At 41.7% G+C, this 24,778-nt stretch overlaps 1 protein-coding gene across 1 annotated transcript; it reads left to right on the top strand.

The window, feature by feature from the left end:
• The first annotated feature begins 2,765 nt into the window (after window positions 1-2,765).
• On the top strand, window positions 2,766-10,609 carry CXCL13 (C-X-C motif chemokine ligand 13). The gene is made up of 4 exons (XM_056111517.1): window positions 2,766-2,858; window positions 4,528-4,660; window positions 10,100-10,180; window positions 10,455-10,609. Exons 1-4 carry the CDS (start codon window positions 2,795-2,797, stop codon window positions 10,510-10,512), a joined length of 336 nt encoding a protein of 111 aa, XP_055967492.1. The 5' UTR covers window positions 2,766-2,794; the 3' UTR covers window positions 10,513-10,609.
• The last annotated feature ends 14,169 nt before the right edge of the window (window positions 10,610-24,778 follow it).

Here is a 24,778-nt window from a genome sequence, read left to right as displayed (position 1 = left end):
CAAAGATAAACCAGGTAATTTTTTAAAAGGTAATTAGAAAGAATTTAAAAGGGTTCAAATGGTGCTATACATTAAAAGAACAAGATTTGAAATTTGTACATGCTGACATTTTAGTAGACATTATTAAGACCTACTAATAAATGGATAGATGATGAAGAAAGGATGGATGCAGATACACTAATGTGAAACAGATAAATTGCCAATGTGTCAGTAAGAACTGTGTTAAGAACTCTACAAATATGCTTTGGTTACTTGTTCCCATTAATCCTCTACATTTAGTATAATCCCCACCACAAAACCAGTAAAAATGAAGCATAGACCAATTAACTGATCTGCCCAAAGTCATTGACCTGGTCATTCCATAGTTTGTGTTCTTAACCCTAGTCTATTATCCCGTGTGATAGTTACAGAAGTTCATTGCTTGCATGTTCCTTAAAGAAATAACTTCTGTCCAGCTTCGGGTGCAGTTAGCGGACAACCTTCAGCTGTTAATTCTCAGAGTCTCTCTGGCATTCTACCAAAGACCATGTTATTTTTGAGTCCTCGGACGTTGACGGAAGAAGGCAAGACAGTGGGGCTTGGATATTTCTGCTTATTGTGGGACTCTTCTAATAGTCTTTTTTTTTCTGGAGCTCTCTGGAGTTGTCATAGATTGTATGAGATCATCGGCACAGTCTCAGGCTCTATCTCGCCAACCCTCTGCCCCTTTCTGCTTTCACCTATTACAGGAGTGATTCTGGAAAAAACTTCTTTTACTCCACTTCAGTATCTACTACCCCGAGAGACCCAGCTGCTCCGCCTGTCCTCAATTATTTGGAGGACAGAGTGTATCAAACAAAACAGCGTTTGGAAGTGTTTTCCTGCAGTAAGCATAGTAACTGAATTATGAGGAAAGCAACTGTTATATATACATAAGAAAGGACTTTCCACTAGCTCCAACTGCAAAATCAACCCAAGGAGCACGCCGTGCAATGATGACGTCCCAGGCACTGCATACTTTGGGGTCAGCTGGTAGATGAAAGTTATGTGAGATCCCCCCAAATCGTCACCCCATCCCCAGCCACACCAGAATATCTGAGATGCAAAACCTCCACAAGGTTAATTTAACAGCAAAAATCAAATGGTTTGGGAAGTCAAAGTAAGGCAACAGATCCATTAAATGTTCTGCAGATGCAGTCAGTTTGATTTGCTCCATTCATACTCACTTATATGCCTAAAGCAGTCAGTATGAGGCCTGATTATCCGATACTCACTGCCCACAAACTTAACAAAAGAAGGCGATGGGCTAACTGTCTCCTCAGCCTATTGAGTTGAATAAAAAACCAAGCTGCACATCTGCCTTCGTAAACAAATTGTAATGTGTGGTTCAGCATCTGATAAAATTCTGAAGATACTCCTCCCTAAGACACCAAACTGGAAAGATTCTCTTTATCAAATTCATTATGTCGCTCCCTTATTTAAGGCACAGATGCAGCCATTAGGGGATACATATTCCTGTTTCCAAATGAGATCAGGAACTATGTATTTTATTTTATTTATTATTATTATTATTATTATTATTATTTTGCTTTTTGGGTCACACCCGGCAATGCACAGGGGTTACTCCTGGCTCTGCACTCAGGAGTTACTCCTGGCGGTGCTCAGGGGACCATCTGGGATGCTGGGAATCGAACCCGGGTTGGCCGCGTGCAAGGCAAACGCCCTACTCACTATGCTATCTCTCCAGCCCCAGGAACTATGTATTTTAGAGAGTAAAACAGGAGATGGGGGGGGGGGGAGAGTAGGAAAACAGTAACCTGGCCAGCAGAGAGGTCTGTATAGAAAGAGGCATTCGTTAGGTCTGTCTCCAAGAAATGCCTCTTTATTAATGAATGTCTCCTTATTGGGCTCTCTTGCAGATGCTGGGGTACAGTGTACCTGGCAGGATCCCTAATTGCATGGAGCATATATTCAAACGCCGTTGAGAAAGTCCGCTGATTCCTCACTGAAACAAATAGGAAAGTCACAATCCCTAACAGTGATCAGACAGTACTGTGCTGTCTCCGAACGGCTTTCTTTTCCCTTCCTTCCCACCTCACCTTCCTGCAGCATCCCTGCCACTGATACATTTTCAAGAAATACTGTTCTGGATTGCTCCATGGCTTGGAAGCTGATCTTATATGCTGAGGGGAAAAGGCTGGTGGGATGGAGAAGGGACCACAAAGTAAACGATGGTTGAAGGTTGGGAGATGTATGCTGAAAATAGACTATGGACCAAACGTGTGATGACTGCTTAGTACTTATATTGCAAACCATAACACCCAAAAGGAGAGAGAGAGAGAGAGAGAGAGAGAGAGAGAGAGAGAGAGAGAGAGAGAGAGAGAATGTGCCTGCCACAGAGGCAGGGGGTGGGAAGGGATGGGGATGGAAGGAGGGATACTGGGAACATTGGTGGTAGAGAATGGGCACTGGTGGAGGGATGGGTACTCAAACATTGTTTGATTGAAACATAATCACGAAAGTTTATAAACCTGGAACTGTCTCTCACAGTGATTCATTAAAATAAAAAAAGAAAAAGAAATACTGCCCATGTTACTAGTGCTCTGAAGCAAATTCATTAAAAATCACAAGAATTCAAAATAGGCTAGCTCAGCAATATTGGGGGGGAATATGTTTCAAACTAATAATCCAACTGACCTGCTGCAGACAAAGGCAGTAGGAGGAGCTAGACTGGCCGCATAAATAAAGAAGAATTTCTGTGCTGAGAACCCAGCTTAGACTCAGAGCTGAAATCTGCACTCCACCTTCAGGCAGAATGAGGTGCACCCCCGGATTTCTGCTACTCTTGCTGTTGGTGAGCAATCTTCCTCCAGCCCATGGTGAGAACTTTCACTTATGTTGTTATTTTCATCTGAACTGAAATGGTCTTCAGTGACTGCAATTTTTTTTTCTCTTCTAAAATGGGAAGTGATATGGCTAACGGGCAAAAACTGCTCAGTTGTTACTAGATTCCTCAAGTAAGGTACTTAGAAATTAGAAATATTTAGACTGTTCAGTTTACTATGCATAGAAAGAGATAGCGGAAGCCCAGGGGATTTGTATTTGAGTTGTCTATTCTTGCCTTTTCAGGATTCAGCTAGGCGATAGAAAATTCTTTCCATACAGATCTTTATTCTGCATTTCAAGTCTACCTCTTCTAACCAAATCCTTTGTAGGGCTTAATGATTTTATAACTTCAACCAGCTGGTCTCTTGAAGAGAACATTTGAGCCAATATTCTATGATTAGGTCTGACTGAATCATTGTAAGTACAGCAGATACTTCATGCACATCTTGTGCAAATAAGCAGACTTCCAAATCCAAATTTGGAAGGACAGGCCGTCTTTGTGTAAAAAATAACTAGTTGATGTGGTACATTTTTATACATGTAAAGGAATTGGGTTTATAGACTGAAGAGCATGCTCTGCTCATGTGTAGAAGACAAGTTTTTGTCCTGAAAATGCATAACATTGTTTTCAATTTTTATTTTTCCTTATTTGTTTATTTTCATCCTTCAAAGCCTTCATCTACCATCCTCTGGAAAGTTTTTGTATTGCCTCAGGCAAAGTCCTCTGTTTCATTATGTAATTGTAGTATGAGTGTTGGGTGAATAATAACATTTTGTGGTATTTTAGCTTTTGTTCCTTTGCTCTACTAAATTGCAAACGCCTCGAGAGCTGGGATCTTTGGTGTGCTGTCAAGCACGGGGAGACAATTGACTATGAGTTTAAAGAGGGTGTCCGCTAACATGCTCAAGATACATTACTAATAGCTTCATGAAATAAAAAGTCATTTTTATTATTGGGTTTTGTGTGATTATGATTTGCATCTGATATGGAGAACCAACATGCTAAACCAAGACAAAAAAAAGTCTTCTATGATATTTGCTCAAATAAATAAAGGCAGGGGAAGTAGCCTGTGGAGAAGGGACTAGAGTAAACACTCTGGCAGAGAGCTACTATTACTGAGACATTACAACAGTTTTTATAAGCTGGAGTGAAGATGAGTTGATTTTAGATTGCATTACTTATAAGTGAGTTGCAAGGCCCTATAACAGTGGCTCCTAGTTTTTATTACTTGGACAGTCACCTGAGAATGCTATCAAAAATGTCACTAGGCGTTGTATTTTTTAATTAATTTTATTTTTAAGGTTTTGAAAGAAAAGATTGGAAAATAATCAAACCAAGAGAGATAGAAATTTACAAACAAAAGTCATATATTGTTGAGGCACTTGTATTACATGCAGCTGACCTGGGTTCAATCCCCAGCAGCCCATATGGTCTTCTGAGCACTGCTAGGAGAGTGATCCCTGAGTGCAGAGCTAAGAGTTAGCCCTGAGCCCTGCAGGGCATAGCCATATATAAACAAAAAAACAAACAAAAAGACCATATTGTTAGCAATACCCACTGGAAAAGATTTCAATGCACAGTCTGAAAGGTTAGTAATTAGGTAAGTTGTAATTGTAAACTAAATGGAAAAGAAATGAAAATAACTGATTTTGTGTATACAGGTGTTCTGGAAACCTTGTACACAAACTTCAAGTGTAAATGCCTCAAAGTGACTTCAGCTCCTATTCCCTTACAAGATATTGAGCGGTTTGAAATTTTGCCTCCTGGGAATGGATGCCCCAAATATGAAATCATGTAAGTTACATGAAAGTTATGCGTGATATTTTTCTCTCAATGAAAATATATAAAAATTCCTTGCTTAATTTTTTATAAGAGTTTTACTCATTTCCAAGCTTCTCTCTTTTTTTCTTTTTGGGTCATACCTGGAGATGCTCAGGGATTACTCCTGGCTCTACACTCAGGAGTTACTCCTGGCAGTACTCAGGGGACCATATGGGATGCTGGGAATTGAACCCGGGTCGGCCGCGTGCAAGGCAAACGCTATACCCGCTGTGCTATCTCTCCAGCCCTCCAAGCTTCTCTTATCTACTAAATTTCAGTTAGTACCAGAAGCAGACACTATTCCAGAGAAGTTAAAGGCAAGAAAACAAGCTTCTGCAATAACATTATACTTAGTCTGAATGTCTGTCTTAGAGAATAGTCCTTTATCTTTAGATTCTATCAGTTTTGCTCTCGTAACTAATTAAAGACCTAGGTTAAGGAAACAGTAGTAGCCATAAAAATTTAATTCATTAAAAGGGGATGGCCCCTTGATTCTGAGACTGTCCTGTGCCTGGACACCCAGAGAAATGTATGGATACTGCTCCGAAGCATCTTCCCACAGCACATCAAATAAGACTTAACAATTTGCACATAATGCCCCTGATAATGTTAACTGCATTATTTTATCGTGATAGTGTTAAAAAACAGATAGCTTTTTTCTTTTCACTCCTAATAAATAAGTTTTTTTTGTAAGCATTTTTTAATTTTTTTTTTTTTTTTTTTTTTTGCTATTTGGGTCACACCTGGCAATGAACAGGGGTTACTCCTGGCTCTGCACTCAGGAGTTACTCCTGGCGGTGCTCAGGGGACCATACGGGATGCTGGGAATCGAACCCGGGTCGGCCGCATGCAAGGCAAACGCCCTACCCACTGTGCTATCTCTCCAGCCCCTGAGCATTTTTTTAGGAAAGATTTTTTTGCTTTTTTTTTAATCATGGGGATCAGATATTGTTGATTTTTCTATGGCTTATATGAGTAAAGGAATAATATATGAAGACACATATCACTTACATAACAAAGACTCAAAATATTTTGGATTACTGCATTGAATAGTTTACTGCATTGAATAGTCAGTATACCTTTGTGTGCATTACTTAGAACTTTGAGTTCTCCTTCCTGGATCTATCTTTAATGAGATATATTAAACAACACCTTAAATATCATCTTTTTAAAGATATCTTTGACTTTGTCTTCATTAGCATCTCTTTCCTTAGAATTCTTTACACTTTTTGGAATATTTGCAAGAGACAAATTTTGTTTGTCCTATTTTGACTTTAGTTTTTTGGGTCTCAGACTATTCAAAATGCAAAAGCAAATGATAACAAATTTTATTAAAAAGTCACTATAAATCACTAATGTCTTTGCCAATAAAAATCCTAATAAAAAAAGAAAAATTCTAAGTAAACCATAATTATTATTCTCATGCAAATATTTGATGTTGAACTTTGATTGGGAGGTAGTTATTCAGGCTATGTAGAAAACTGAGATTTCTTTCTTTCTCCATGCCATGAGTCAAATCTCTCATCTCTTAACCAGGAAAATTAATTTACTTAAATTTATTTGCCTTGGGGGCTGGAGCAATAGCACAGCTGGTAGGGCGTTTGCCTTGCACGCAGCCAACATGGCCGACCCGGGTTCGATTCCCAGCATCCCATATGGTCCCCCGAGCACTGCCAGGAGTAACCCCTGAGCACCGCCGGGTGTGACCCAAAAAGAAAAAAAAAATTATTTGCCTTAACTTTGTTTTAAAATGATGAAAATTTGATTTTATGCCTTCTCACCAAATTCCACATTTCTAAATTTTAACCAGATATAGGAACAAAAGCTGAAATTATGAGAAATATTTTACTTTTGCTACCAGTCAGGAATAAGAATTCCATGTATACAGATGATCAGAGATCTCCTTACCTTCTACCTCAGAAAACAAACTGAAAGATTCTGCATAAGAGCTCAACTGTTTTATGACCTCTGACAGAATTTTTGTGAAATTAATAGAGAGAATACATGGGACCTCATGAGCATAATAGCTGTCACTTTGTAAATGCTCGATCAATATTAGCAGTTAATTGTGGTTGCTGCTTTTCTTTCTTTTTGTAAGGGCCACTGTGCTTGGTAATTGGCGGCCCAGGGCCATCCCCAGTTGAGTTGGCACCTAATATGGGCCGAGAGGTGCTGGGAGTAGACCAGGAGGCATCAGGGCTACACCATTGGCACCACTGCACTAGGGGCCCATCGTACCTTGCATGGTAGTTGGCGCCTCAAGCAGGCTAGGCACAGCCTCTGCCACTTGAGCTATTTCCCCTGCCCTACTGGCTGCTTTTCTTGTTATTTTATTTCTTCGAGCAGTGAAAGCCCCTCTTACTGGTATTAAGTAAGAGCCAATTGTATTTGGTTTCTCTAAATTAAAATAGTATTCAGGGCTAGAACAAGAGTACAATGGATAGCGTGTGTGCCTTGCATGTTGACGGCCTGAGTTCAATTCCTGGCATCCCCTATGGTCCTCCAAGTCCCACTAGAAGTGATCCCTGAGCACAGAGCTAGGAATAAGCCTTGAGCACTGCCAAGTGTGACACCCCATCACCACCACCAGATTTTTTTTGTTTTAATAAAAGGTCCTCAAGATAGTGTGTCTTATCATTTACCTTATTGTCCTAACCTCAGTGACAGACATTTTATTTTAGAGGGGGGAGAGGTTGATGAGGGTGGGGTCACACCGATGGTGCTCAGTGGTCATTACTGGCTCTGTGCTAAACCTGACCCCCGCAGGTGCTCAGTGTCCCATATGTGGTATAAACCAGGGTCACAACTAATAGGCTGCACGCAAGGCAAGTGCCTTTTCTCCTATGTCATACTCAGGAGTGATACAACTTTAGCTTTAGAAGTTGACTTTGGAAGTAGCTGGTTGACACATCTTCAGCTTACGTAAAAGTCACCAACAAAATTTTAACCTCTGATACCTGAAATTATGCCAACTTTGTATTCAATTCTACCAGCTCATATATACCAGTAAAAAAAAATAGTGCAGGCCGGAGTAATAGCACAGAGGAGAGAACTTTTGCCTTGCACATGGCCAACCCAGGTTCAATCCCCGACATCCCAAGCACTGCCAGGAGTAATTCCTGAGTGCAGAGCCAGGAGAAACCCCCGAGCATTGCAAAGTGTGAACCATAAAGAAGGAGAAAGAAAGAAAGAAAGAAAGAAAGAAAGAAAGAAAGAAAGAAAGAAAGAAAGAAAGAAAGAGAGAAAGAAAGAAAGAGAGAAAGAGAGAAAGAGAGAAAGAGAGAGAAAGAGAGAGAGAAAGAAAGAGAGAGAGAAAGAAAGAGAGAGAGAGAAAGAGAGAGAGAAAGAAAGAGAGAGAGAAAGAAAGAGAGAGAGAAAGAAAGAGAGAGAGAAAGAAAGAGAGAGAAAGAAAGAGAAAGAGAGAGAGAGAAAGAAAGAGAGAGAAAGAAAGAAAGAGAGAGAAAGGAAGAGAGAGAAAGGAAGAAAGAAAGAGAGAGAAAGGAAGAAAGAGAGAGAGAAAGGAAGAAAGAGAGAGAAAGAAAGAGAGAGAAAGAAAGAAAGAGAGAGAAAGAAAGAAAGAGAGAGAAAGAGAAAAGAGAAGAAAAGAAAAGAAAAGAAAAGAAAAGAAAAGAAAAGAAAAGAAACAGGGCTGGAGCAATAGCACAGTGGTTAGGGCATTTGCCTTGCACGTGGCTGACCTAAGTTCGATTCCCAGCATCCCATATGGTTCCCTGAGCGCCGCTAGGAATAATTCCTGAGTGCAGAGTCAGGAATAACCGCTGTGCACTGCCAGGTGTGACACAAAAAGAAAAAAAAAACCAAAAAAAAACCAGTGTTTTTCTTATTCTTAGATCTGTTGCTATAAATCCCCCATTCCAAATCTAAAGCTGCCTACCTCATTTTTGTCATAGATTTTTTTTTGTTTTCTATATGTCTTTTATTTATCTTTATTTATTTTTATCCAACACCCACCCCTTCACCAGTTTACAGTTCTATCCAGCAATGTCCCGTTTCCCTCCCATCCCCTCAGCCTCTGCCTGCCTCTATGGCAGGCACTTTTCTTCTCTGCCCACCTACCCCTCCCCCATCCCCACCTCTCTATTTCCTTTTGTTCATTATGCTTTGAAATATAGATACTGAAAGTTTCTGTCATGTATATTCCTTTACCTACTTTCAACATTCAGTTATTATCCAGAGTGATCATTTCCAACTATTATTGTCATACTGGTCCCTTCTTTATTCTAACTGCCCTTCACTCTCCACACACAGTGGCAAGCTTCCAACCATTGACCAATGCTCCTGAATCCTTTTTGCCCTGGCCTGGATATTGATCTCATACTATTTTTTTATATCCCACAAATAAATGTGGTCATTCTCTATCTGTCACTATCATTCTGACTCATTACACCAGTATGATACTCTCCATGTCCATCCATTTATAAGCAAATTTCATGACTTCATTTTTCCTAACAGTTGCATAGTATTCCACTGTATAGATATACCATAGTTTCTTTATCCAGTCATCTGTTCTTGGGAAATTTGGTTGTTTCCAGATTCTGGCTATTGTGAATAGAGCTACAATGAACATAAAAGAGAAGATGGCATTTCTATTATGTGTTTTTGTCCCTTAGGGTATATTCCCAGAATTAGTATCGATAGGTCAAATGGAGCTCAATTTTTAGTTTTTTGAGGGATGTACTACTGTTTTCCAAAAAGACTGGACCAGTCTGCATTCCCACCAACAATGAAGGAGAGTCCCTTTCTTCTCATATCCTTGCCAACACTGGTTGCTTGTGTTCTTCTGCATATATGCCAGTCTCTGTGGTGTGAGATGATATCTCACTGTTGTTTTGATTCTCATCTCCCTGATGATTAGTAACACAGAGCATTTTTTATGTGCCTTTTTTTGCCATCTGAATTTCTTCTTTGAGGAAATTTCTGTTCATTTTCTCGTCCCAATTTTTATGGGATTGGATGTTCTTTTCTATTGGGCATATGAAAAAAATTAATTCAGACATCTATGCACAAAAGTCAGATCAAAATGGATTAAAGATTTCAATATAAGGCCTGAATCCATAAGATATGTGGAGGAAAACGTAGGCAAAACCCTCCAAGTGACTGAAGCGAAAGGCATCTTTTTTAAAAGATGAAACACCACTGACCCAGCAAGTGAAAGCAGAAATAAACAAATGGGAATATATTAAACTAAGAAGCTTCTGCACCTCAAAAGAAATGGTAACCAAGATACAAAGACAGCCTACGGAATGGGAAAGGCTATTCACCTAGTAACTTTCTGATAAGGGGTTAATGTCAAAGATATAAAAGGTACTGGTGTCATAAAATTTGTATTTTCAGACTCAACTTTTAAGTGATTGACTAAAATGTAACTCTTCTTTCTTATTTTATCCCCAGACTCCGGAGGAAAGCTAAATCCCCTATATGCTTAAACCCTCAAGCCACTTGGATAAAACAAATAACAAAAAGATTACGGAAGTAAGTCATACATACCAAGGGTTTGGATTCCTATTTGTACCTTGTCCTGAAGGGTTTCAATTTACCTGGGCATCAAAATTTAGAGTCTTGAAAATTTGTGGGAAGTTCCTAAGTCAAATGCCTGTTCTTCACTTACCAGCTAGAGTTAGTGCTTACTCATTCCAGCATCTCTGTAACTGGAAACTAGTATTCATACCATTCCTTCTTGATATCTGCAGGGAACCGCAGTTTGGGATAAGTCTTTCTCTAAATATAGCCATGTTTTGTTTTGTAGACTAAATGCTACTCCAGCTCCTCAAGCTTCAATGACCAAGAAAAAGGATGTCAAATGACAATATTTCCACCGAGGACACCTTGCTTTGGGGATTTTCTTTTGTTTTTTGCAAATCATTTGTAAGAAAAGGAACTTTTCCCATATAAACAAGCATGAGAATACAAGTCAATATCTCCAATAATTCTTGTGCTGGCATTTACTTTTGTGATTGATTAAATCTTTTGCTAGAAAACAAACTTCCCTTATGTAAGCAAACATGAGAGTACTATAAGAATAACCCTACTGGCATTAATGGGGCCAATTTAAGCTTTTAACAGTATAATACCTTTTATGTTTGGAATATGTTTTCTTATTCATCAGGAAGGAAAGTTTTTTGAGGGTAGTTACTTACTTTTGATGATATACCTATTGTTTAAATTCCGTGTTTTCCTAGGGAAAAAAAGGGAAAGAAATTTAAATCTCAACTCTGAACTGTGTCTTGCATTAAAAAGAAAAGGAAGAAATGCTTTTTGATCATTTTATACCCTTATAAAAGCAGGTCTACAGCAGAGATTTTAAAAAGCTGGCTGGGAAAATCTTGGAACTTCAGAAGAGTGACAAGAAGCAAGGGCTACACACAAAATAGCCTCAATTAGAAACTCTTGTGTGGACTGTGATACTACTCTAAAAATTTCTCTCTCTCGAATACTTTTGTTACTGATGAAAACTAATAACACTCAAAAGTTTTCCAGAAAAACAGTTAAGGGATGTTATTTGGCTATATTCTTTTGTATATTTGCTTCAACAAACTATTTTTCTCCACATCTTTTGCATTAAGTTTTCACTTTTTTGTTGTTGTTGTCCTTGGGTATCTGAAACTTTGAATCAATAAACTTGAGTAAATATTTTACTTAGTTATGAGCAATTCTTTCTCAACAGAACATTCAATCAAATTTAATCATCCTCTGACTCATTCTAAAGAAAAGAAGAATTTCCTCATGCCACTCTTTCTTCATATGCCACTTGCCTTTCAAAAATAATCCTAATGGAGGGCCAAGAGATAGTGCAGGGGTTTCGGAGCTTGTCTTGCACATGGCTGACCCAATTTTGACCCCTGGCACTGCATCTGGTTTGCCAAGCGCTGCCAGGAGAGAACCCTGAGCACAGAGCCAAGAGTAAATCCTGAGCACCGCCAGATGCAGCCAAAAATCCCAAACAAAATCAAACAAACAAAAAATCTAAATTATATGGAAAAGGGTGAGTGAAATGATATGATTCCCGAAATTATCACAGTGGGAAAGCGCTTAACTGTGTATGGCATCCTCTGATAAACTCATTGTCATTTCTTCCAGAAAGGTCATACTCTTACAAGAGCACGTTTTCACTGTCAATACACGAATTCTTAAAGTTTCCAATGTTTCGTTTCACAAAATTTTACACTGAATTGGAGACAAGGAGGAGATACTAAAACCCAATCCTTCTTCCTTATAGCCTGGCGCCATCCCAGCCCACCCCCCCTACCCATTCCGCTCTTCCCTGCTTCCAGGCTCCATTCAGAATACACCGGGACTTCAGCTGTATCTAACTTTCTATTTCTTTGTTGGTTTATGGTTTACTTGGTAGTTTTGGAGGGCGGGGGATGAAAGCAAAACTTACCTTTAAGATACTGCATTTTCGGGACTGGAGTGATAGCACGGGGGGGGGGGGGGGGGGGGGTAGGGCTTTTGCCTTGCATGCAGCCAACCGGGGTTCAATTCCCAGCATAACCATATTGGTCCTCTTTGCATGGCCAGCAGTAATTCCTGAGTGCATGAGCCAGGAATAATCCCTGTGCGTCACTGGGTGGGACTCAAAAAAAAAATACTGCATTTTCTATTTCCACAAGTCAACATTTTAATTACATTCACAAGCACATATACAAACATGAATGGATTATACTCTCCAAATCCTAACATTTTTTAGACAAGTTATTAGAAATCTTCCTCTATTAGAGATTCAATCTTTCTGATAAATCTTTATTTAGAAAACTTTCTTTGAGAACATCATTAGAGATTCCAAATTATTTTATTCTTTACTTAGATGTAGTTCTTCTTTGAGAAAGCCACTGAGTATTCAGGAGTTTCAAGTAGAGAATGTTGCCATTTTATTTGAGGAAGAGGAACCAACCTTGGTCAAGTGTTAGAACTTTAGGGCTCACTCCTGAAACTTCTATTTCTACTCCTACTCTTACGCCTGTTCCTACTCCCATTCATACTCCTACTCCTCCTGCTGGTACTGAAGCAGTACTGGAGGTTGATTTTATGTCACCAATGGTCAACGGCAATCAATTATACAATGAAACCGCCGTAAAAACCCCTACCAATGGGATATGAAGATCTTCACGGTCGGTGAAAATATTGAGGGGGTAGAAGAGTGGTCCCCTGGAAACCTACATGGAAACTGAGCTCTTCTCCCCCATCCTGTATCCTCTGCATCCCTCTCATTGGGCATCATTCTGATTTGTATCATCTAGTAAGCCCCTAATTGTAAATAAAACAGATCTTTTATGCTCAGTGAGTAAGTCATTCTAGCGAACTATCAAAGCTAGGGCAGGGAGTGGACCAAGGGCATCTCAATCACTCTGAGTTAGTTGGGCAGAAGGTAGATGCCCAAGCATTCGACTGCAGCTGGCGTCTGAAAGGAGAGGCAGTCATATGGAACTGAGCCCGTAGCCAGTGGCATCTACACTAGTAACAGAAATAGAATTGAAATATTGGATATCCAGTTGGTGTCAAAGAATTGGAGAAGGAATTGCTTTCAGTAAACATTTGAGGAGAAAAAAATTCACTAGTCCTCTAGATGATTATGAAACTACTAAAATTCAAAACCCATTAGTTTAAGATAAAAGTTCTCTGTTCCTATGGTACATTAGAGTCATCTAGAGAACTTAAATAAAATTAATAATTTGCATATAGTCATTCATCTGGGGAACATAAAGTAACAAAATAGGAGACTAACACCCAAGAATGGCCGAGATTAGTACCAGGAATTTTACTCCATGGCTTGGAGGCCAGCCACATGTGCTAGGGGGAAAGGGAGCTCAGATAGAGAAGGGAACACCAAATAAAGGTGTTGGGAGGATCCTCCCAGAATGGGAGAAGCATGCTGAAAGTAGACTATAGACCAAACATGATTGTCACCCATTGCCTCTTTTGCAAACCACAACACCCAATAAGAGAGAGAGAGAGAACAAAAGGGTATGCCCTGCCACAGAGGCAGGGTGGGATGGGGGGGGGGGATGGGGGTGGGAGGGATACTGGGATCCGTGGTGGTGGGAAATGGGCACTGGTGGAGGGATGGGTATTTGAACATTGTATAATTGAAGCCCAAGCACAAAAATGTATAAGTCTGCAACCGTACCTTATGATGTATCACTATTAAAAATTTTAAAAAATAATTTGCTTATAGTAACATGCTCTTTTTTCTTTAGGAACCAGGATTTTTTTCTTATTAATTTTATTGAATCACCGTGAGATAGTTATAAGCTTTCATTTTTGGGTTACAATCACACAATGATCAAACACCCATCCCTCCACCAGTGCACATTCCCCTCCACCAATATGCCTGGTAAAACCCTCCGCTTTCCCACCCTCTCTCTCTGCTTCTATGGCAGATATGATTCCCCATAATCTCTCTCTACTTTTGGGCATTATGATTTGCAATACAGACCCTGAGAGGTTATCATATTTGCTCCTTTATCTACTTTCTGCACACATCTCCCATCCCTACTGATTTATCCAACCATCTTTTTCTTAGTGATCCCTTCTCTATTCCAGCTGCCTTCTCCACTTTGCTCATGAGGCCAGCTTCCAGCTATGGAGCAATCTATCTGTCCCGTGTATCTACTGTCCTTAGGAGTCAGCCTCATGATATGTTGTTTTATACTCCACAAATGAGTGCAGTCCTTCTATGTCTGTCCCTCTCTTTCTGACTCATTTCACTTAGCATGATACTCCCCATGTCTATTCATTTATAAGCAAAGTTCATGACTTCATCTTTCCTGACACTGCATAGTACTCCATTGTGTAGATGTACCAAAGTTTCTTTAACCAGTCATCTGTTCTAGGGCACTTGAGTTTTTTCCAGATTTTGGCTCTTGTGAATAGTGCTGCTATGAACATATAGGTACAGATGTCATTTCTGCAGTGCTTTTTTGCATCCTTGGTATATATTCCCAGAAGAGGTATTGCGGGGTCATATGGAAGCTCAATTTCTAGTTTTTGAAGGACTGTGCATATTATTTTCCAGAAAGGCTGGACTAGTTGGCATTTCCACCTATAGTGAAAGAATGTCCCTTTTCCCCTACATCCATGCCAGCACTGGTTGCTTTTGTTCTTTTGAATGTGTTCCAATCTCTGTGGTATGAGATGATATCTCATTGTTGTTTTGATTTGCATCTCCCTCATGACTAGCGATGTGGAGCATTTTTTCATGTGTCTTTTGGCCATTTGTATTTCCTTTTTTAGGAAACTTCTGTTCATTTCTTCTCCCCATTTTTTGATGGGGTTCAAAGTTTTTTCTTGTACAATTCTACTAGTGTCTTGTATATCCTGGATATTAATCCCTTATCAGATGGGCATTGGGTAAATATTCTTTCCCATTCTGGAGGCTCTTTCTGTATTTTAGTCACTGTTTCTTTTGAAGTGCAGAAGCTTCTTAGTTTGATGTAGTTCCATTTGTTTATGTTTGCTTCCACTTGCATGGTCAGTGCTGTTTCATCCTTCAAGATGTTTTTAGCTTCAATGTCGTGGAGAGAGGAACCAGGATATTTAAAAAAAAATTATTTACTTTTCTAATTGAATCACCATGAGTTGCACAGTTATAAAGTTGTTCATAATTGGGTTTCAGTCATGTAATTAAGAACCATGAGTTACAATACTGTTCATGATAGGGTTCCATGCATACAATGTTCCAGCATCATATTCTCCACCAAAGTATCTGTTTTCCTCCACCATTGTCTTGGCCTCCCTCCCAAAACCTCTCCCCTGTACTGTCTACCCTCACCTGCCCTTGGAAAGCTCAGTTCTCTAGATTCTGCTGCCTTTGGTCATTTGTTATTCCCATACTGTCACTGTCACTGTCCTCCCGTTGTTCATCGATTTGCTTGAGCGGGCCCAGTAACATTGTGAGTCTTGTTACTGTGTTTGGCATATCGAATACGTCACAGATAGCTTGCCAGGCTTTGCCATGTGGGCGAGATACTCTCGGTAGCTTGCCGAGCTCTCCGAGAGGGGCAGAGGAATCGAACTCAGGTCGGCCATGTTGGCTGTGTGCAAGGCAAACGCCCTACCCACTGTGCTATCACTCCATAAAAGGTAAAAGGTAAAGGTCCTCCCGTTGTTCATCGATTTGCTCGAGCAGGCCCAGCTCCATATGTTTCTATATATCCCACATAGGAGAGATCAGTCTATTCCTGTCCCTTTTCTTCTGACTTCACTCAGCCTACTTTCCCAATCCATTCATGTAGCAGCAAATTGCATAATTTTCATCTTTTCCTAGGGCAAAGTAGTATTCCACTGTGTATTTATATCACAGCTTTGGGCCAAAGAGGTAGTACAGTGGATAGGGCACTTGTGTTGTTCACAGGTTTGATCTCTGGCACCACATATGGTCCCCACAAGCCCTGCCTGGAGTCAATGCTGAGTTCTTCTGTACTCTTTGTGGTTGATCCAAGAAATAACAAGAAATTGAAGATTGGGCAGTGAAAGAGGAGCACCCTTACTGGGCACAATTTTCCTGCATCAGTTTCCATTCAGTGAGTCCCCAAGAGTATCCTCTAAAAATTGCAGAAGTTTTTGTCAATGCCCAAACTCAGGACCCAAGGGTCTTAACTTTCAAAATATGGTCACCCACTCAGCAATGTCAGCATCACTTGAAAGTGTTAGGGTCCAGAGTCGACCACCCCTGAAGGACAGAGAACAGAGCTGATAATACAAATGACATAGCGAGGTTTATTGCTCCAGCTAGCTGGGGTTCAAGTATCCACCAGGTGCAGAGGGTTTCAACAAGGACCCCAAGCATTAAATTCAGCAAGTTCTTATACTTTCATTTTGGCAAGTAAGAATTACTCAGCAAATTTCTATTACCTATAGAGAAAATTTGAGCATTTGATTATTTGCATGAGGTCAAGCTGCCAATCCTCCAATCATGGATGAAGCAGTTATTCCTTTCCATTTTTATAATAGGAATGGGTATGCTGTTGCTTTAACTCATGTTTTCTAAGACAGCAAACCACTCTGTCCTTACTGGATCAGAAAGGTCCTTCTCCTCCAGGGCCTAACCAATTAAAAGTGATCTTTTCTTTCAGATATCTTCAGGAACCCAACCAATTCATTGCCTAGGGCCCATTAAAAACTAAGGTAGCATGAGATTTCACCCCTTATGTAGGTAGGGTCAGCACCCCTTTGTCAGTATGAAACAGCTCCAGAAGATGGACCTTCTACCATCTCCCTTAAAGATTTAAGGCAGTGAAATCTCTATGGGGAAATATCATGGAGGCAAGTAGACAGGGAAAGGCCCTCAGCACTGGAGCTTAGGTCAACAAAATTCCTGGGAACGAAAGCGCTAAGGCTGATCCACCCTGTGGATACGGATAAGACCTTGAGCAGCAGACACTGAGGAGATTGGACCCCTCCCCATGAAGGAAATTCCTCAACTACCCTAACATTTGGGGAATGTAGGTAGATAAAAGAAGCCCCACACCCCCCAAAATCCCAATTTTCTGTTGTGAGTGCGAACCCCTTTTACAGAGGAACTCTGCTCCCTTTAAAATTCTTTTGGGTCAACCGCCACTATCCAACTTAACCTTGAAAAGGAAGTGTAGCCCAGAATGTATGACCCCTCTCTCCTCCAGTCATTCATTACTGTCTTTACAGGTATCAAAGACCAGCTCCATGCAGGGCATGGAGCACATTGGCAGAGTGAACTCCTTATCCATACACATTGGGAGATCTGGCCTGAATTAGGTGACATGAGACTGCCACCCGTGAGGTCCTTACACCATGATCCTGACCACACCAACTTCTCTGAAGGTGGATGGAATTAAGATCTGGGTCCATGCTTCACACATAAAAGCTGCCTCCCCCTTTGGAGACAGAATGACACTGACCAGTGGCATATGCAGACAACGGTAGACGACCGCCCTCAAGATACAACTGAAGAAAGGGGTTCAAAGGAACCATGGGAAAGGTACCAGTTATTCTCTGTTTCTACTTGCTCATAGTGCTGCGAGCAAGCTCCTTACACGCCCCAGTTTTGGCATTCATGCTGAAAGTAGACTATAGACCAAACATGATTGCCATTCAATGCCTCTTTTGTAAACCACAACACCCAAAAGGAGAGAGAGAACAAAGGGGAATGCCCTGCCACAGAGTCAGGGTGGGATGGGGGGGATAGGGGGTGGGAGGGATACTGGGATCCGTGATGGTGGGAAATGGGCACTGGTGGAGGGATGGGTATTTGATCATTGTATAATTGAAACCCAAGCACAAAATTTGTAAGTCTACAACTGTACCTCATGGTGTCTCACTAATAATTTTTTTTTAAAAAAAGGATACTCTCTTATACTGAGACAAATAGAATTAACCTTGATCTGTGTCAGTTATGACCCACACTGGGACATGTGTTAGTTCAAGGACCTACCAAGCCTATTGTCTTGCACGTAACCTCTTGCTTGTCCCCTTCCTACTTTGCTAACTCCAGTCCTCCTGAATTGTGTTTAATGGTAAATATTTACTACAGGAATATTGTTATAGGAAGGGAACATGTCAACTTGTCACCTTGATCCCATCCCCCCTGGGACCCTTAGTACTTCTGCTTTTGCTCCTGACTGTGGGCCTCTGCATTCTGAATAAGTTGGTGTCTCTTGTTAAAGATAGGATAAACTCCGTACAATTGATGATTCTCAGGCAGGAGTACCAGAAGATCCCCAACCTGGGGAGCCTACACCTGAGTGGTCAGAATGAGGAAGATTCCTCATTATGAACAACGATGGGGGGGAATGTTAGGACCTGCTTAGAACTGCCATGACAGGCTTTGGGGCCTCTGGGTGACTTAGGCCTCTTCCAGGTACAAGAAAAGCAGGAAAACCAGATGCTTTTGTCAAAGAACTTGCTGAGCTAGTTCTCACGGTCCTTGTTGAAGCCTGCTGCACCGGGCAAATACTTGGACCCAGCTAGCTGGAGCAACAAACCTCACTGTGTGATTCGCATTATTGGCTCTGTTCTCTGTCCTTGACAGGTGGTAGATTCCACGACCCTAACAACAAACAGGAGGACCTATTGGAGTGCTCATGCATAGACACATTCACACAGAAGTTATCACGTTCCTCCCTCATCCCCCCCTAGAGATTTTAAAGGGAGCATACCTCCACAGCTGACTTTCCACAGATTATCTCCTTCCTCATGGTTTTCTTCACTGCATGGTCCCCAGGTCAAAATTAGCTAAGAGTACAGATTTCAGGGTGAACTGGACCTGACCCATAATGATAAGGAGAAATGGACAGATTAAACAGAAAATAACAACAGAGACCACTCCAACTGTGAAACCGATTTGCGCCAAGTCACTCAACACACGCACACACACCAGCCAGTCAGACACACTACCCTCACTTACAAATTCCTCTCTCACTCACACCCAGATCAGGATCCTTACCAGAGTTTAGTCTAAATGGCATCCATGGGGACAGCGTCTTGACCCCTGACGTCGGGGACATCTCCCACGACTTCCAGCAGTGGAAACTCCAGGGTCTTCAGCCCCTTCATTCTCCACCCAGATGAGAATTCTCCACCAGACCTAAATGGGGACCTCCCAGTCCCCCAGATGAAAGCGGCCAATTCTTCTTACCACCGTCCTGTCCTTAACAGTTTAAATCTCGTTATCAGGGTCATCTGTTCTCGAGGAAGGGGGTCGTCATCCCAGGTGAGCTCCCAAATGTTAGGGTCCGGGGTCAACCACCTCTCAAGGACAAAGAACAGAGCCAATAATGCAAATCACATAGAGGGGTTTATTGTTCCAGCTATCTGGCGTCCAAGTATCAGCCCTGTGCATCAGGTCTCAACAAGGATCCTGAGCACGAGGTTCAACAAGTTCTTATACTTTCATTTTGGCAAGTAAGTATTACTCTGCAAATTTCTATTACCTATAGAGTACATTATTTTGTTGTTGTTTTGGTCCGCAACATCCAGCCCACTTCCTGACAGTTAGATTCCAGAGAACTAATCTCATTCCAGGAAGTAATCTTTGACAAAAGTATCTGCTTTTTCTGTTTCTCTTGTTCCTGGAAGAGGCCTAAGTCACTCAGAGGCCCTAAAGCCTGTCATTGCAGTTCTCCAGCTAAGTGGGTCCTAACAAAAGCACATTAGAAGTAGCCTGAATCAGAACCTGCATTTTAACAAGATTGTTCGACAATTTATAAACAACAAATTCTAGAAACTCTTTTATTTTCCCCGTGTCTACTCACTTCAAAAAAGAAAATGTACAATCAAATCTAAGGGGTGAACCATAATTCCCTCCAAGGTAGGCCTGAAGTTAGATTAAAAATGATTTTAAGAAATAGAAGTCAGAATATCTTGGATCAAAATTTGTTCCTACTTACGAGCAGTGATTAACTGAAATATAGTGATTTCCCTAAGCCTCATCATTCTAAAGTGTCAGATGAAAATTGTATGTTTGGGAACTAAGAATAGAAAACATTTTTTAGATCAGTCTCGTAACCTGGGGTCACTTCTGAGGTTTAATAATTTTCAGAAATTGAGATGATTCTTCCACTTCTGTTATTTCACAGACCTTCTAGAAGTGGTCAGTCATCCCCTTGAGTTTAAGCCACAGTCCTCTGCTGGCACCCAGTGGGGAATGGTGTAATCTAGAACTATCAGACTCACCAAATATAATTTAGTTAATTCTAGAACTGACTGGCTCTGCACTCAAGAATTACTCGTGGCAGTGCTGGGGAGACAATATGGGATGCCGGAGATTGAATCCGGGTGGGTCAAATGCAAGGCAAATGCCCTCCCCACTATGCTGTCACTCCAACCCCCCACCCCTGCCAGGCAGGTTCTGACCTGAGCCCTCACGCGCGCCCTCTGTGTCCCCAGGAAGATGATGCTTCTGCGGTATGAGGAAGGCCTGTGCGTGGTCATCCACACCTCCAACCTCATCCATGACTGGCACCAGAAGACCCAGGGGTGGGTTCCCCGAGCCCCACCCGCGGCTCTTCCCTTCCCTTTTCTCCTTGTTGCGCATCTGACAGAGCTCCTAGCACCTGCACCCCCGGCCTCCCGCTGCCCTGGCCGGTTCCCGGGGCCTGGGAGCTGGATTCGTGCCCACTAGGTGCAAGCTGGGGTCGCTATGTCTCTCTGCCCCCTCCACTCTGCTGGGAGAGTTGGGGGCCCAGGCAAGTGCAGATTTTCCACTATTTTCCCAGGGTGCCACATGAGCTGGTGGTTTTTTTCCCAGCCTTTAGCTCCAGACTCGGGCACTTGGTGCCGAGCTGTTGGCCCTCACCGAGGGCCTCGGCACACACATCCTCAGGCTGCTATGGCAGAGGTTGAGGGTTTGTTGTTTGGGGGCCACACCCGGTGATGATCTGGTTACTCCATGCTCTGCACTCAGGAATCACTCCTGGCGGTGCTCAGGGCACTGGGACGCCTGGGATCCAACCTGGGTCAGCCACATGCAAAGCAGACACCTTCCCTGCTGTCTTATTTGTTGTTCTGGCCCCTTTCACAAAAAAAAAAAAAAATGCTTTAGCACAGCGGGTTGAGCATTTGCCTTGCACGCAGCCGACCTGTCTGACCCGAGTTCGATTCCTCCGCCCCTCTCGAGAGCCTGGCAAGCTACCAAGAGTACCTCGCCCGCCTGGCAAAGCCTGGCAAGCTACCCATGAGGCACTCGATATTCCAAACACAGTAACAATAAGTCTCACGACAGAGACGTTACTGGGGCTGCTCGAGCAAATCAATGAACAACGGGAGGACAGTGCTATAGTGCTAGAACTGACTGAGGAAGACAGAGCCCCAAACCAGTGTGTAACTCATTAAACACCTTCAAAAGAAGGAAAATGGGAGAGAAATAGCTAAAGGCCGATTTCAGCTTGTGACCTGCAGTAGGTTGGGACTTTTCTGAGCACCAAAGATACATAACAGTTCATTATCAGCTGGCAGGTGCCAAGCTAGAGAAATGTGTGCTCGGGTGTTCTTTTGTGCATCATCTCAAATTAGATGTGAAATAGTCATGGAGCATTCAATCAAGCTGAGGCCAATTCTTATGCGGCAAAATTAGCATTTCTAAGGTACTTTATAACAAATGGCAGTTCTGCTGGATCACCCTTCCTGCCTGAATCCTGGCCAGGGTGTTGTGTCTTTTCGTTTGCTTTATTTGCATGTTCTGCACTTTCTGCCTCCCACCCCCTAAAGTAAAAACAAGGTTACGCAAAGAAAGGCATAATGACTCTAACTTTCAATAAAAGGAATACCCACTTTTTAATATCTAATGTCTGGGGATAGAATTGGATATTGGATGAAATTCCATCGATATTCCAAATCAAATTAATATCCATGATAAATAATCATAGTATACGCAAAGATACAGATAATTTTTTTGGTCATAATTAAGTTAAAATTTTTTAAATTTATTTTTTATTTTTTTATTAGTGAAACACCATGAGGTACAGTTATGACTTACAAATTTTTGTGCTTGGGTTTCAGTTATACAATTATCAAGTACCCATCCCTCCACCAGTGCCCATCCTCCACCACCACGGGTCCCAGCATCCCTCCCCCACCCCCCCTCCCCCCCCCACCCCACCCCCCCACCCCCACCCCCCCCACCCCCCCCCCGCCTCTGTGACAGGGCATTCCCCATTGTTCTCTCTCTCTTCTTTTGGGTCCTGTGTTTTGCAAGAGAGGCATTAAGTGGCAATCATGTTTGGTCTATAGTCTACTTTCAGCATGCTTCTCCCACCCTGGGAGGATCCTCACAACACCCTTTATTTGGTGCTCTCTTCTCTATCTGAGCTTCCTTTTCCCCACGTGTGGCTGGCCTCCAAGTCATGGAGCAAAATTCCTGGTACCAATCATAGCCACTCCTGGGTGTAAATCTCCCATTTTGTTGCTTTATGTTCCCCAGATGAATGCAATCTTTCTGTGTCTGTCCTGCTCTTTCTGACTCATTTCGCTTAACATGATACTTTCCATGTAGTACCACTTGTATGTAAATTTCATGACTTCATCTTTTCTAACAGCTACATAGTACTCCATTGTGTAAATGTACCAAAGTTTCTTTAACCAGTCATCTGTTCTTGGGCACTCAGGTTTTTTCCAGATTCTGGCTATTGTAAAGAGTGCTGCAATGAACAAACAAGTGCAGATGTCACTTCGACTATATTTTTTTGCCTCTCTGGGATATATTCCCAGCAGTGGTATTGCTGGGTCAAATGGGAGATCAAATTCTAATTTTTTGAGAATCGTCCATACTGTTTTCCAAAAGGGTTGGACCAGCCAGCATTCCCACCAGCAGTGAAGGAGGGTCCCTTTCTCGCCACATCCACGCCAACATGGTACTGGAACAAAGGCAGAACTGCAGACCAATGGAACAGAGTTGAATATACTAACATCTCCTCCCAAGCATATGATCATCTAATCTTCGATAAGGGGGCAAAAAAAGTGATATGGAGCAGGGAAAGCCTCTTTAATAAATTGTGCTGGCAAAACTGGACGGCTACATGCAAAAAAGTGGGCTCAGATCTCTGCCTAATGCCATGCACAAAAATAAGATCAAAATGGATTTATGACCTAAACATCAGACCAGAATCCATAAAGTTTATTGAAGACAAAGTTGGCAAAACCCTCCATGATATTGAGGCTAATGGTATCTTCAAAGATGGCCCACCACTGGCCAAGCAAGTGAAAACAGAGATAGACAAATGGGACTATCTTAAACTAAGAAGCTTCTGCACCTCAAAAGAAACAGTGACCAAAATACAAAGACAGTCTACAGAATGGGAAAGGATATTCGCCAAATACACATCCGACAAGGGGTTGATATCAAGGATATACAAGGTACTGGTTGAACTCCACAAGAAGAAATCACCCAACCCCATCAAAAAATGGGGTGAGGAAATGAACAGAAACTTTCTCAAAGAAGAAATACGAATGGCAAAAAGGCACATGAGAAAATGCTCTACATCACTAATCATCAGAGAGATGCAGATCAAAACAACAATGAGATATCGTTTCACACCACAGAGACTGGCCCACATCCACAAGTTAAAATTTTTTACTACAGCATTATTATGCTTGTGCTTTAGACCTATGATGCTTCTTCATCACATCTATCACCAAAGTTCAGAGGTCACTTTTCACACTTTACCTGACAACTTATTTTGGAAAATGTAGTGTTTTATTTTAATTGTGACATGTAAATTCTAGGGGCAAGGAGAAACTCTAAATAATTCCATTTTAGAAATAACTGGCACGACTTTTTTTTTTTAAATGTAAGCACCTTTTCACATTCTCCTAAGATGCATTTACATGCAGTTACACTATTTCATTAAAGTCCATGAGAATCAGAAAAATCACATTGCAATGGAGGCATAAGCAAGGGTTAATAGAATTCACTCTGCCACAAATTTTCTAATATGGATTCAATTCTTTGGAATTATTTTTTTCCCTTTTAGTTAAAAATAAAAAAGTGAAACCTTCCTTATTCTCTCCCCTTTTAGTTATTCAAATACCTATAAAGGATTAATGATGTGGGGCTGGAGCAATAGCACAGCCAGTAAGGTGTTTGCCTTGCACACAGCTGACCCGGGTTTAATTCCCAGCACCCATATGGTCCCCTGAGCAATGCCAGGAGTAATTTCTGAGCACATGAGCCAGGAGTAACCCCTGTGCATCTCTGGGTGTGACCCAAAAGGCAAATAAACAAATAAATAAATAAAGGATTAATGAAAGAGAAAGCTCTCTCCCTCACCTCCGCCTCAATTTTTGGGCCATACCAGGAGGTGCTCAAGGCTTACTCCTGGCTCTGTGCTCTCACTAGTGAGCTCAGGGATCACTACCCAGGAGCAAAGCCAGGTCAGCTGTATGCAAGAGAAGTACCCTACCTGTTGTAGCACTTCTGGCCCACTTCTCTAAGCCCTTCTTTCAGAATCTCTTGACTGTAACTTGCAGATTCTCTGAAGAAACCTGCTGGTGACTTGCTGAGGTGACTCCTCCCCACCCCTCCCATGTTGCTGTGTGCAAGGCGGCATGACTCCTCCTCCCATGAATACTAATTCCTGGGCACTCTGGCCAGGTTAAACCCAT

Source organism: Sorex fumeus, unplaced genomic scaffold, assembly GCF_029834395.1.
Source record: "Sorex fumeus unplaced genomic scaffold, SorFum_2.1 ptg000013l, whole genome shotgun sequence".
Classification (NCBI taxonomy): domain Eukaryota; kingdom Metazoa; phylum Chordata; class Mammalia; order Eulipotyphla; family Soricidae; genus Sorex; species Sorex fumeus.
This window is presented reverse-complemented; position numbering and strand designations above follow the sequence as displayed.